We start from the raw sequence: 11,648 nt of genomic DNA, 5'->3' as shown, positions 1-11,648 counted from the left end.
TTCAGCTCCACTGATCCTTCCTCAGAACCTCTGCATTTGCAGTTGTTTTGGTTTTTATTGTGTTCTGGAGTTTAGCTCCCTCTGGTGGAAGTTGATAGAAATCAATTGAGATACCAAGTGAGGAGTCATAATTGTGAAAAAAAAATGAAGCAATTTTGACTTTAAAAAGTAGATCGTCATCTGTAGTTGGATCTGGGGTGTCGGCAGAAGGTACTCATCCTTGTTCAAATGTACATCAGAAAAGCATCGGAAGAATTCATCTGCCCTACCAATCACATACAGTACCTCTTTAAAAAGTAGGAATGCTTACAGGATGGCTTTTTGAAAAGGCTTGTGATGGAGCCCACAAAGGAGCAGGCTAATCTGGACTTCGTGCTATGTAATGAGCCAGATCTTAAAGTAAGGGAACACTTAAGAGGCAGCGATCATAATATGGTAGAGTTCAGTCTGCAGTTTGAGAGAAAGAAGGCAAAATCGGATGCAATGGTGTTACAGTTAAATACAGGGGCATGAGAGAGGAACTAACGAAAATCGACTTGAAGCAGAGCCTGGTGGGGAAGACAGTGGAGCAACAATGGCAGGAGTTTCTGGGTGTAATTGAGGACACAGGTTCATCCCAAAGAAAAGAAAGATTATCCAGGGGGAGGGGGTGGAAACTGCACAGCCATGGCTGACAAAGGTAGTCAGGAAATGTATTAAACAAAAAGAGAGAGCCTATAAAATAGCCAAGAGCACTGGGAAATCAGAAGATTGGGAAGGCTACAAAAACAAACAGAGGATAACAAAGAGAGAAATAAGGAAAGAGCAGATCAAATATGAGGGTAACCTAGCCAGTAATATTAGAAATGATAGTAAAAGTTTACTTAGTGTGGAAACAGGCCCTTTGGCCCAACAAGTCCATACCGACCCGCTGAAGCGCAACCCACCCAAACTCATTCCCCTACATTTACCCCTTCACCTAATACTACGGGCAATTTAACTTGGCCAATTCACCTAACCTACACATTTTTGGACTGTGGGAGGAAACTGGAGCATCCGGAGGAAACCCATACAGACACGGGAGAATGTGCAAACTCCACACAGAGAGTCACCTGAGGCAGGAACTGAACCCAGGTCTCTGGCGCTGTGAGGCAGCAGTGCTAACCACTGTGCCACCGTGTCACCCACATAAGAAACAAATGAGAGGCAAAAGTAGAAATTGCACCATTCCAAATTGATGCAAGAACGCTAGTGATGGAAGATAAAGAAATAGCTGAAGAACTCAGTAAGTACTTTGCATCAATCTTTGCAGTGGAAGACATGAGTAATATCCCAACAATTAAGGAGAGTCAGGGGGCAGAGTTGAGTATGGTAGCCATTACAAATGACGAAGTGCTAGAAAAGCTAAGAGGTCTAAAAATTGATAAATCTCCTGGCCCTGATGGTTTACATCCTAGAGTTCTGAGGGGGGTGGCTGAAGAAATAGCAGAGGCATTGATTGTGATCTTTCAAAAATCACTGGAGTCAGGGAAAGTCCCAGATGATTGAAAAATTGCTGTTGCAACCCCCTTAATCAAGAAAGGATCAAGACAAAAGATGGAAAATTATAGGCCAATTAGCCTAAGCTCTGTTGTAGGTAAAATTCCAGAATCCATAATTAAGGATGGGATTTCTAAATTTTTAGAAGTGCAGGGTCGGATTAGAACAAGTCAGCATGGGTTTAGCAAGAGGAGGTCATGCCTAACAAATCTGCTAGAGTTCTTTGAAGAGGTAACAAGTTGATTTGACCAGGGAAACCCAGTGGATGTTATCTACCTAGACTTCCAAAAAGCCTTTGATAAGATGCCTCACGAGAGGCTGTTGAGTAAGGTGAGGGTATATGATGTTCGTGGTGAACTACTGGCACGGATTGAGGATTGGCTGTCTGACAGAAGGCAGAGAGTTGGGATAAAAGGTTCTTTTTTGGAATGGCAGCTGGTGACATGTGGTGTACCGCAGGGTTCAGTGTTGGAGCCACAGCTGTCCGCTTTATATATAAATGATCTGGATTAAGGGACTGGGGCATTCTGGCAAAGTTCACCAATGATACAAAGTTAGGCAGACTGGCAGGTAGTTCTGAAGAGGTGGGGAGTCTGCAGAAAGATTTAGACAATTTAGGAGCGAGGTTCAGGAAATTGCTGATGAAATTCAATGTGAGCAAATGCGAGGTCTTGCACTTTGGAAAAAAGAATACGGGCATGGACCATTTTCTAAACTGTGAGAAAATTCATAAAGCCAAAGTACAAAGGGATCCGGGAGTGCTAGTCCAGGATTCTCTAAAGGTTGACTTGCAGGTTGAGTCCATGGTTAAGAAAGCAAATGTAATGTTATCATTTATCTCAAGAGGGTTGGAATGTAAAAGCAGCAATGTGCTACCGAGACTTTATAAAGCTCTAGTTAGGCACCATTTAGAATTCTGTGTCCAATTTTGGGCCCCACACCTCAGGGAGGACATACTGGCACTGGAGTGTGTCCAGCAGTGATTCTCACGGATGATTCCTGGAATGGTAGGCCCAACATACGATGAACTGAGGATCCTGGGATTGTACTCATTAGATTTAAAAGGTTGAGGGAAGATCTAATAGAAACTTAAAAATAATGCATAGCTTAGAAAGGGTGAATACTGGGAATTTATTTCCGTTAAGCGGGGAGACCAGGACCCAACCTTAGAATTAGAGGATGTCAAGTTAGAATGGACATGAGGAGACAGTACTTCAGCCAGAGAGTGGTGGGCCTGTGGAATTCATTGCCACCGAGTGCAGTAGAGATAGGGATGTTCAATGTCTTCAAGGCAGAAATTGATAATTCCTTGCAAGATCAAGGGCTACAGACAAAGTGCGAATAAGTGGAGTTGAAATGCCCACCAGCTATGATTGAATGGCGGTGTGAACTCGATGGGCCGAATGGCCTTACTTCCACTCCTATGTCTTATGGTCTCTTTCTGGTTCTTATTTATAACTGTATGTTTGGAGTAAATTTCAAAAATTTTGCAGCACACTCAGAGCTATGTTCTATAATACTTCCAGTATTACTTGAACATGCATTAAATAAGGCTCTGCTCACCTCTAGTGCAGTTGATTGTGAAATCCTACTCCACTTCAGACTGGAAACGGAATAATTCCATATCTCAACAGCAAAACAAATACGACCAACCAGTGAGGTTTTAACCACTATAATACATATATATATAAAATGCTTACATATGCATTTTTTTCCATTTTGATATCTAACTTCAGTCAAGTATAAAGACAACCAGAAATATAAATGTGTGTGTTTTATTTTGATTTACCTGTCCACTGCAGTATAAGGTACAGTACATAATGCCATCATTGGTAACTCTGAGACAAAAGCTGATTTTGGAGGTGACATGACACAAAATAATTCAAGTTGTATTGGGATACTGACTGGTATATCACTGGTTTCCTATAGCTCAGTTCATGTGTGGAGCAACTTAACACCAACTGATGGGCTTTTGAATCTTGCTGTGGTTAAGGTATACTCTGGACCTATCATTCACCCATACAATAAAACAAAATACAGCATTTTGCTACAGTTCAAGAAATAGTTCATATGTATTTTCTGAAAAGGACCTGCTTTCAGGCAGCGAACCAGAGAAATACCAATTCATCAGTGGCTTTTCAATGGGCAAGTTGCAATAACAATGTAAGTGGAATTGGAAGCAACAGTGGATGCTATTGCAATTGTTGTGTTACAACAAGTAAAGAAAACATCTGGTAACGTGGCACAGTCCACGAATTTCTGAACTGGCCTCTTCTTTACTTTTCAATGCATGAACTGCTGGAAATCTTAAAAGAAAGTAGTTGAAATATGTCTATAGAAATACATGGGTTAATACTGATGTTAAAAAAAGACAAATCCAGAGAACCTCTTCAAAGATTTAGGAGCTCAAGAAAGTACACCAACTTCTCAAGGAACCTTGGAAGAGCCAATAGATGGAACTAGAACTCAATAAACTCTAGACAACCACCTCAGAATAATGGGACATTGACTGAAAATGGAACAAGGCTGTTTGAGGACTATGTTAAGAATTGTTTCATCCACAGAATGATCAGCATTTAGCATGCACTTCAATCACTTCAGCAGAGGCTGAATCATGAAGATTCAAAAACATGACATAAGAAAGGTACCCGTTCATTTCTCATCTGAATGGACAATCTGTAAGAAATGTAATACAAATGCTTTGCTTCATATGTATTTTCTATCAACATACCAAGAATGTAGTAACAATAAATATAATTTGAACAGTACTAGTGCTTGCCAAATATGAAAACACAAATATTTGTTCCATTTACTAGTTATCAAGCAGACTATATGCTTTGTTGCACAGGTCGAGTACAATTGAAAAAGCAAATCAACTGGTACAATATTTATTGCTGAATTTCGTAATTATATTAATTGACTTTGGACATTGATAAGTTTCACAGACTTTGATTTCATGAGCTATCATTGCATTTATGCAGGCTTTGTGACTAACACAAAGCAATGTTGCACTTTCAAGAAAATGAATTGCCATTAAGTGGAAGTAAATACTAAACAGGTCAGGCAGCATTCCCAGAGAGGTCTTATAATGTTTTGTCAGAATTTCACAGATACTGTTTAACCTGCTGAATGCCTCCAGCATTTTCTGTTCTTACTTCATCATTTCCAGCATCCTCAGTATTTGGCTTCTTAGAATTAATTAGCAAATGACAATATTCCATTTGCTCAATATTTAAAGTGTAATTGCAGGCTGACAGGTGATCTCTGTGGAAATATTGAGTTCAGAGAAATTGGACTGCTTGATAAAGTCTGACTGAAGATCTCTGTTCCAACATGCTACAATGCTCTGTAACTCCAAGTAAAGGATTTCTGGAATACTGAACGAATACATTTGATGCTTGAGGTTTTTAGTGATTTGGTGACAAAAAGCAGAGACAGAGAAAACCCGAAGCTCAGTCATGCTCAAACAATTCTCAAAAGATGTGCTAAAATCAAACCAGTATGCAGCTGGGAACCCAAGGAGAAATCCAAACATTGTACATAGATTCCACTCTGAAGAGAAAATTTTACTTGCACTAACAACACCTAATTCACATCTTCCCTTTTGAACTACTTGGGATTTCAGATGCTTCAAAAGTAGATCCAACTGGGCCTTCACTTGTTTACTAACGCATGTCTCAGCTAGGCTTGGGCTGGACCTATGTGCAGAAACATCAATGATTGGAACCCTATTTTCTTGCAATGTTCTTTCCAAATGTCTTATGGTTTTGTTTAAGTTTATTATCAGTACGTTTTCTTCCATGCTGAGGATATGTAAATCCTGAGAAAAAAGCCCAATCTTCTGTATCTCCTGGATGTAGTTCTGGACCTGTTCAGATTTTGCTAGACTGTAATCAAACAGGAAAGCAGGCTTCAATTCCGAATCTACAGCTAGGATCTCAGCAAAGAGACCCAAGCAACGTGATGCAGAAAAATTCTTCTTTTGTCCTATTCTTAAGGTCTTCTGTGCAGCAAAGATCAGTTGTTCTTTCAGTATAGTCTCCATTATGGTAGAAATCAGACAAAATCTATTTGCAGATAAGAAGATCATGAAAAAAAACTAATTTCAGGAACTGAAAAATATACAAGCAAAAATTTGATATTTTGCCAGAATAACACTCTTTCATGCTGTGACTTACAAGTAATTTCATTTATAATACCAATATTACCCAGATCCTGTACATTTACACTCTAGTACTGTCTGCTTTCTTTTTTAAAGAGAGAATAGAGAGCCAACAAAGACCACTAATATTGTCTCACATAATCCCTTCATTGTGGAAACAGGGCCTTCGGTCCAACAAGTCCACACCAACCAAAAAGTATCCCACCCAGACCCATTCCCCTACCCTATTATCCTATATTTATCCCTGACTAAATACCTAACCTACACATCCCTGAACACTTTGGGAATTTAGCATGGCCAATTCACCTAACCTGCACATGTCCTCTCCTTCATAATCTGGCTCAGTGATTAGCACAGCTGCCTCACAGCACCTGGGTCCCAGTTTCAATTCCAGCCTAGGGCAACTGTCTTTGGATTTTGCATATGCTTTCTGTGTCTGCATGGGTTTCCTCTGGTTGCTCTAGTCTCCCCCCAGAGTCCAAAGTGACAAGGGATGTGTAGGTTGGGTGCACTAGTCAGGGTATTGTAGAACAATAAGGTAGGAAAATCGGTCTAGGTGTGTTACTCTTTGGAGGGTCGGTGTGGACTTGTTGTCACGCCGTAGCAATTCAATGATCTTTAGTTCGGGCAAAAGGGGTAAGCCATTGCAAAATCCTTCTCTGAAAATTAGGTCAGGTAAGAGCAAGTAAGTTCAATTTTGCTTTCCCACGTCGGTTTTCTTTCCTGCATTCCAACAGTCACAAACCTATCCCTCAAGCTTCCTTTTTGAAGGCAGCAATTTGATGCGACTGAAGCTCTCTGATCCTTTAAGAACAGAGTGGCAGCAAAATCCATAACTGCAGGGTTCAATCCTATCCTCGCTAAATTCCCACGCCGCCATGATTCAAACGCAGCCATTGCTTCCCCACCGGTCAGGCCTGTACCACACTCGTCAATTCAGAGCCAGTGGGTTTAAAACCAGGAACCGCTGTCTCTGGACATGTTGCTCCGGGGGAAGGGTTTATGGGACAGACTCTATCATCACCGGTCACGCCCTTCCCCTCCCACACCCCGGACCCCAATCACCTCTCCAACCACCCTCCCCACAAACTCCCCCTACCCAGTCTCTCCGATTTTATAAAAGACTAAACGCGAAACGCTCCGCATATTTTAAATGTTCCACTTTACCGAGAGCACGGGAATATTCCCAATGCCCGACCCGCGCCGCCACAAAGGCCACACTCCCCAATGCGCGTGCGTCAGTTTTCACGCATGCGCTTCTAAATCCGTGCCGCTTGCCTCAAGCCAGCCACATCGCTCCACGCATGCGCGTGTCAATAAGTTTTGTAGCCTGTACTTGTGTGTATTTGCAGAATTCGTTTTAAATTACTTTCTGCTCTAAGATTTTTGTGTGCATTTAAGCTCACATCCATGAATTTGGCTTCACTAATTGATCGGGGGCAAACAAGGTTTATGAGGAAAACAGGAAATTGAAGAATTGGTTTATTATTGTCAGCGTACCTAAGTACAGTGAAAAGCTTTGTTTTAGTCTCAATACAGGCAGATCATACCATACAAAGATCATAGAGTGATAGAACAGAGTAAGAAATACAAAGATACAGTAGAAAGTGTAGAACAATTGAAAGAAATGTGAGAATATGATCTGTTGTAGAGAGCTCCCTGTGTTGGCACCATCTTGAATCCAAGGATATCCAAATTGGGTATGAATAGTGTCCAATCAGCAATGATCCAACTGATTGTTGGAGCGGGCTTGACGTGCTGAATGCCCTATTTCTGTTCCTATTTCTTATAGTCAATGACTGTCTTCAGGATTAGGCTTTTTTATAACATTTTATAACATAACATGCAATACAATCAGTGATACAAGATGGTGTTAGTGTATGGCAAAACTTTACAAATAACATGCGAAACAACATTTTTCACTGTATTTAGGTACATGTAAACTATTAAATAAATCTAAAGATGCAATATATGGTAGTCTGTGATTTAGTTGGGCCTAATCTTACATTATTGAAAGACTTTTCAATGATTTCTATAGTCTAAATAAGCTAGTTGGATCTTCTCCATGTTTCGAACATCCACATGGCTAGACTTCAAGCTTATCCCACAACTCTGCTCAAACTGTTATTTATGCCCATTGAGGAGCAGCTCCATGACATAATTGCAATATTACTCTATGGTTCTATAGCTATGCACAATAATAAAGGTTTGAAATACTTGACAGTTCAAATATAATGTTGAAATAGCAAAACTGGAGTCAGTGCGAATTGGGGAAAACTCTCCACTACTCTGAGTCATACTTAACACAAAATGATTATGGTTCTTGGAGGTGAATCAGCTCAATTCAAGGTGTTCCTTTGACTAGGCATTCCAGTAATGAACTTCTATTCATCATAAGGTTAGAAGTGGGATGTTCACTGGTGATTGCACAAATTCAACACATTTGCAACTCTTCAGATATAGAAACAATCTGTCCAAATGAAGTAAGGCTTGGGCTGAAAAGTGGCAAGTAACATTCATGCCTCACAAGTGCCAGGCAATGACCTCTCCAATCAAGAGATAATCTATCAACTTCTGCTTTAATGATATGCAATGTTATAACAGGCTGGCATGGCAAGCCAATGCAAGGCATGGATAATGTGGGAATGCAGGTAGGTGCTAAATAATTGAATGCTAAGAGAAATGGTTCAGCCCTAGCATACAGCCCAGTCCAACACTTGAGTTAGGTTCTTGTCCTTGGACACAAAGTGCCTTTGTTGCAGCCTTTCAATGCACCTTGTAATTTGAATCTTTGCTTCTTAAGAGATTTGCAACTGTATCAGAGAGGTGACATGGTTGTGATGGATTGACAGCTACTAGATGTTAATGTCTATGTACAAGAGGTGCATGTAGCTGATTCCCATGGATTGTGCACTGACTTTCAGTTTGATTAAACACAATTTGGAAGTTATTCAGAGCAAGTTGAATATGCCAATTACCTACTCTGGTTTCTATCTCATATTTGCTGGATGTCCAGCTTGTTGGTGAGTTTGTTAAGATAGAAAGCTGGACTAATGAGGCAAATTGGGTCATCAAATGGGTGTTTAACAGGTTATAATTTCCCTTTAATTGGCAACTGGTTTCTGACTAGCGAGGAACTTGGCACATTGTTTTTGACAAGCATAAAAGATGGCACGAGATACTCTTGACATGGAGATAGACTCGCTGGATTTCTTGTTCAGTTCTGTTACAAATCTGTCCATAGTCCACATTGCTCAGACCTCTGTAAGAGTCCATGCAAAGTAATCAGTTAGTCTCTCCATATTTCACTATTCCCCATTGTAAATTCTCAGGGCTCTGCCTTTACTAGACTCACAAGGTCTTAGCAAAACTTTTGTTTTTGCAGTCCTGTAGAAGCTTATACAATCCATTTTTAGGTATTTTACTAGATTGCATTCATATCCTGTATTTCCCTTCTTTTCAGTTTCTTGGTTCTTTATGCTGCATTCTAAAAACTTTCCAATCCTTAGAATTATTATTATTTCTGGCCTTCTTTTTTTTTTAATCTTACACAATCATTAACTTGCTTTGTCAGCCATAGTTGACTGTCCTTTCTTTAAATTTTTTTTATTTTTGAAGGAATATATTGTTGCTGTAAGTTACAGAATAGTTATTTAAAGACTGTCTATTGCCTACATACAGTCATGCCTTTTAATTTATTTCCCCAATCCAGCTGAGCCAACTTGTGCCTCATATTGTGCATAGCACCCTTGTTTCTGATCTAACTATTCACTCAAGCACCCGAGATACAAATCTTCTCACAAACTTCTAACTATTCATTTTTGTACTGAAGTTTTATCTTATTGTAGTTGTTATCTCTTTTAGAACAATATTATTCATTATCCCCTTTTCCTTATCAAATCTAAAATTACTTATCTCAAAAAGCTGCTTCAGAAAATCATCCCTAAGACATTTCAGGAATGTATTCCCTACAGTTTTGGTGCTCCATTGGTTTATATGCAGATTGTAGTAATCCATGTTTGCTGTATTGCTTGTACAACAAACTTCACTCATCACCTGATTAAACCATGGCCTATATTATCTTTATGGTGTTGTAGGCTATTAATCACTCCAACCAATGTTTGCTGTCCCTTGCAATTTCTGAATTCCACTGAAATAGATTTCATATATTGTTCTTTCAATCTTAGATTCTCCCTGACGAATGTACTGATCCCATCTTGCATTATCAGTACCAATTCCATCTCCTATTCATTTTTGACTGTCCTTCCTAAACATTGCATATCCTTGAATATCCATTCACAGCCCTGGTCACCATTCTTCTGTAATAGGAATTGTGCCACAAACATTTACCTCTATTTAGGATCATCTATATTGTTATGAATGCTGAGTGTGTTCAGGAGATGTGCCATTAACTTTGACTTTATGATGTCATTCCAAATTCTAGGGATACTCAATGCTTGACTTTGCTTTTCCTGTCTTCTGTGTCCCTTTGCAACTTTTCTACTTCCTGTAAGGAAATTTGTTTCCTTCTAATTTGAAAGATCCCTGAGGATCTATCCCCTTAACAAGCTCGTTTAAACTAATTCTGACAGCTCAAACAAATCTCCCTGTGAGAATATCAATCCTAGCCTCATTAATATGTAACCAGTCCAGCTAGGACAGGACCCACTTGCGTAGAACTGGTCTCAAGGCCTCAGAAAACTGATATTCTCCCTCTTATACCAGTTCTCCAGTCATGTTTTCAATCAATGGATCTTCCTGTTGTTATGCTCATTAGCATCTGGCACTATGAGTAATCCTGAGATGGGATCTCAGTTTAATGTTTTGCCTGAAAGACTTCCAATATTATATATCTCCTTTGACTCTGCACCAAAATGTCAATCTCTGTGATGTACTTAAATTTCTGGAAAGGGATTTGAATCAATGATCAGATTGTTATGGACTCGGCCAGACTACTTAAAACATTCTTAAGCAGGCAGCCCAGATCATAACTTGTTTTGGTAAGTGTACAGTGAAAATTACCCAGAGTAATTTAGTGAGGTTGACTACTAGGTTAGAAACAAACAAAACTATATTCATAAAATTATACAATGAAACACAAAGAACAGAATAACGAAAGCCTACAGAACTCAGTCTATCCAAACTAGACTTAATTATGGTGTTCCAAATATACACAACAGTCCCAATAACCAAACCCCTTAGAAACCAGTATAAATACATGGAACAGATGCTTACAGGTTGGAATTAGAAGGGCAGAGAGAGAGAGTTTGTTTCCACACAGCTTACTGTTGAACGCCCAACTAGTTCTGAACTGAACTGAACTGAACGGCTCAGCTAGAGAGTTGACCACTCCTCTTTCATTATACAGGTCACTTCAGCCTGAAGTCTCATCTGTTTACATATAAACAAAAAGGCCTCTCAATATCCTTTAATTTCTGTACCAAACCAGACTAATCAGCACCAAGAGTGGTTTGTTACCCCTCTGAAAAAAAAAGGGACATAGTATGATTGAGAAAAGGAACAGCTTTTAGAGAAACAGAAACCAGCTTTGTGACAAGATTCAAAGGTTAAGGTGTTACCACTAAGCCAAGAATGATACTCTGTCCCTGTCAGTTGTAGATCACATTGTTTATTTGGTATTTTATCATCTTATTTAGCACAACAAACTGCCAGATGTACAGCTGGTTTAGCATTTTGGAACAAGTTTATATTTTTCAGGTGGAGTTAACACAGATGGTTGGAGCATAGTGCAGTGATGCCAACAATGTGGATTCAATCCTTACAGGTATTGACTATGGTAGTTCATGGAGGCCTTGTCTTGCCTCATTGTCTGATGCACAATTGCTATATAACTACTTCTCTTCTCTCTCTCTCTCTTTCTTACACATAGAAATGTCAATGATAGCTTAAGAATTAAAGCGTATTATCTTCCATTCTCAGGGTTATAGGTGTTATAGATTCTTCTACA

At 39.5% G+C, this 11,648-nt stretch overlaps 1 protein-coding gene across 3 annotated transcripts; it reads right to left on the bottom strand.

The window, feature by feature from the left end:
• Nucleotides 1-3,277: 3,277 nt before the first annotated feature.
• Nucleotides 3,278-6,954, bottom strand: c26h1orf74 (chromosome 26 C1orf74 homolog). 3 transcript variants are annotated; one of them, XM_043716637.1, is made up of 2 exons: nt 6,848-6,954; nt 3,278-5,585 (listed from the first exon to the last, which is right to left on the bottom strand). In XM_043716637.1, the coding sequence occupies exon 2, from the start codon at nt 5,561-5,563 to the stop codon at nt 4,751-4,753; it is 813 nt and encodes a 270-aa protein (XP_043572572.1). In that variant the 5' UTR covers nt 5,564-5,585; nt 6,848-6,954; the 3' UTR covers nt 3,278-4,750. The 3 variants fall into 3 exon arrangements, with proteins under 3 accessions (XP_043572572.1, XP_043572569.1, XP_043572571.1); XM_043716634.1 differs by having other exon boundaries at nt 6,780-6,933; XM_043716636.1 differs by having other exon boundaries at nt 3,278-5,630; nt 6,848-6,922.
• Nucleotides 6,955-11,648: the final 4,694 nt, after the last annotated feature.

Source organism: Chiloscyllium plagiosum, chromosome 26 (genome assembly GCF_004010195.1).
Source record: "Chiloscyllium plagiosum isolate BGI_BamShark_2017 chromosome 26, ASM401019v2, whole genome shotgun sequence".
Taxonomy (NCBI): domain Eukaryota; kingdom Metazoa; phylum Chordata; class Chondrichthyes; order Orectolobiformes; family Hemiscylliidae; genus Chiloscyllium; species Chiloscyllium plagiosum.
Note: the sequence above shows the minus strand (reverse complement) of the source record. Positions and strands in the feature narration are given on the sequence as shown.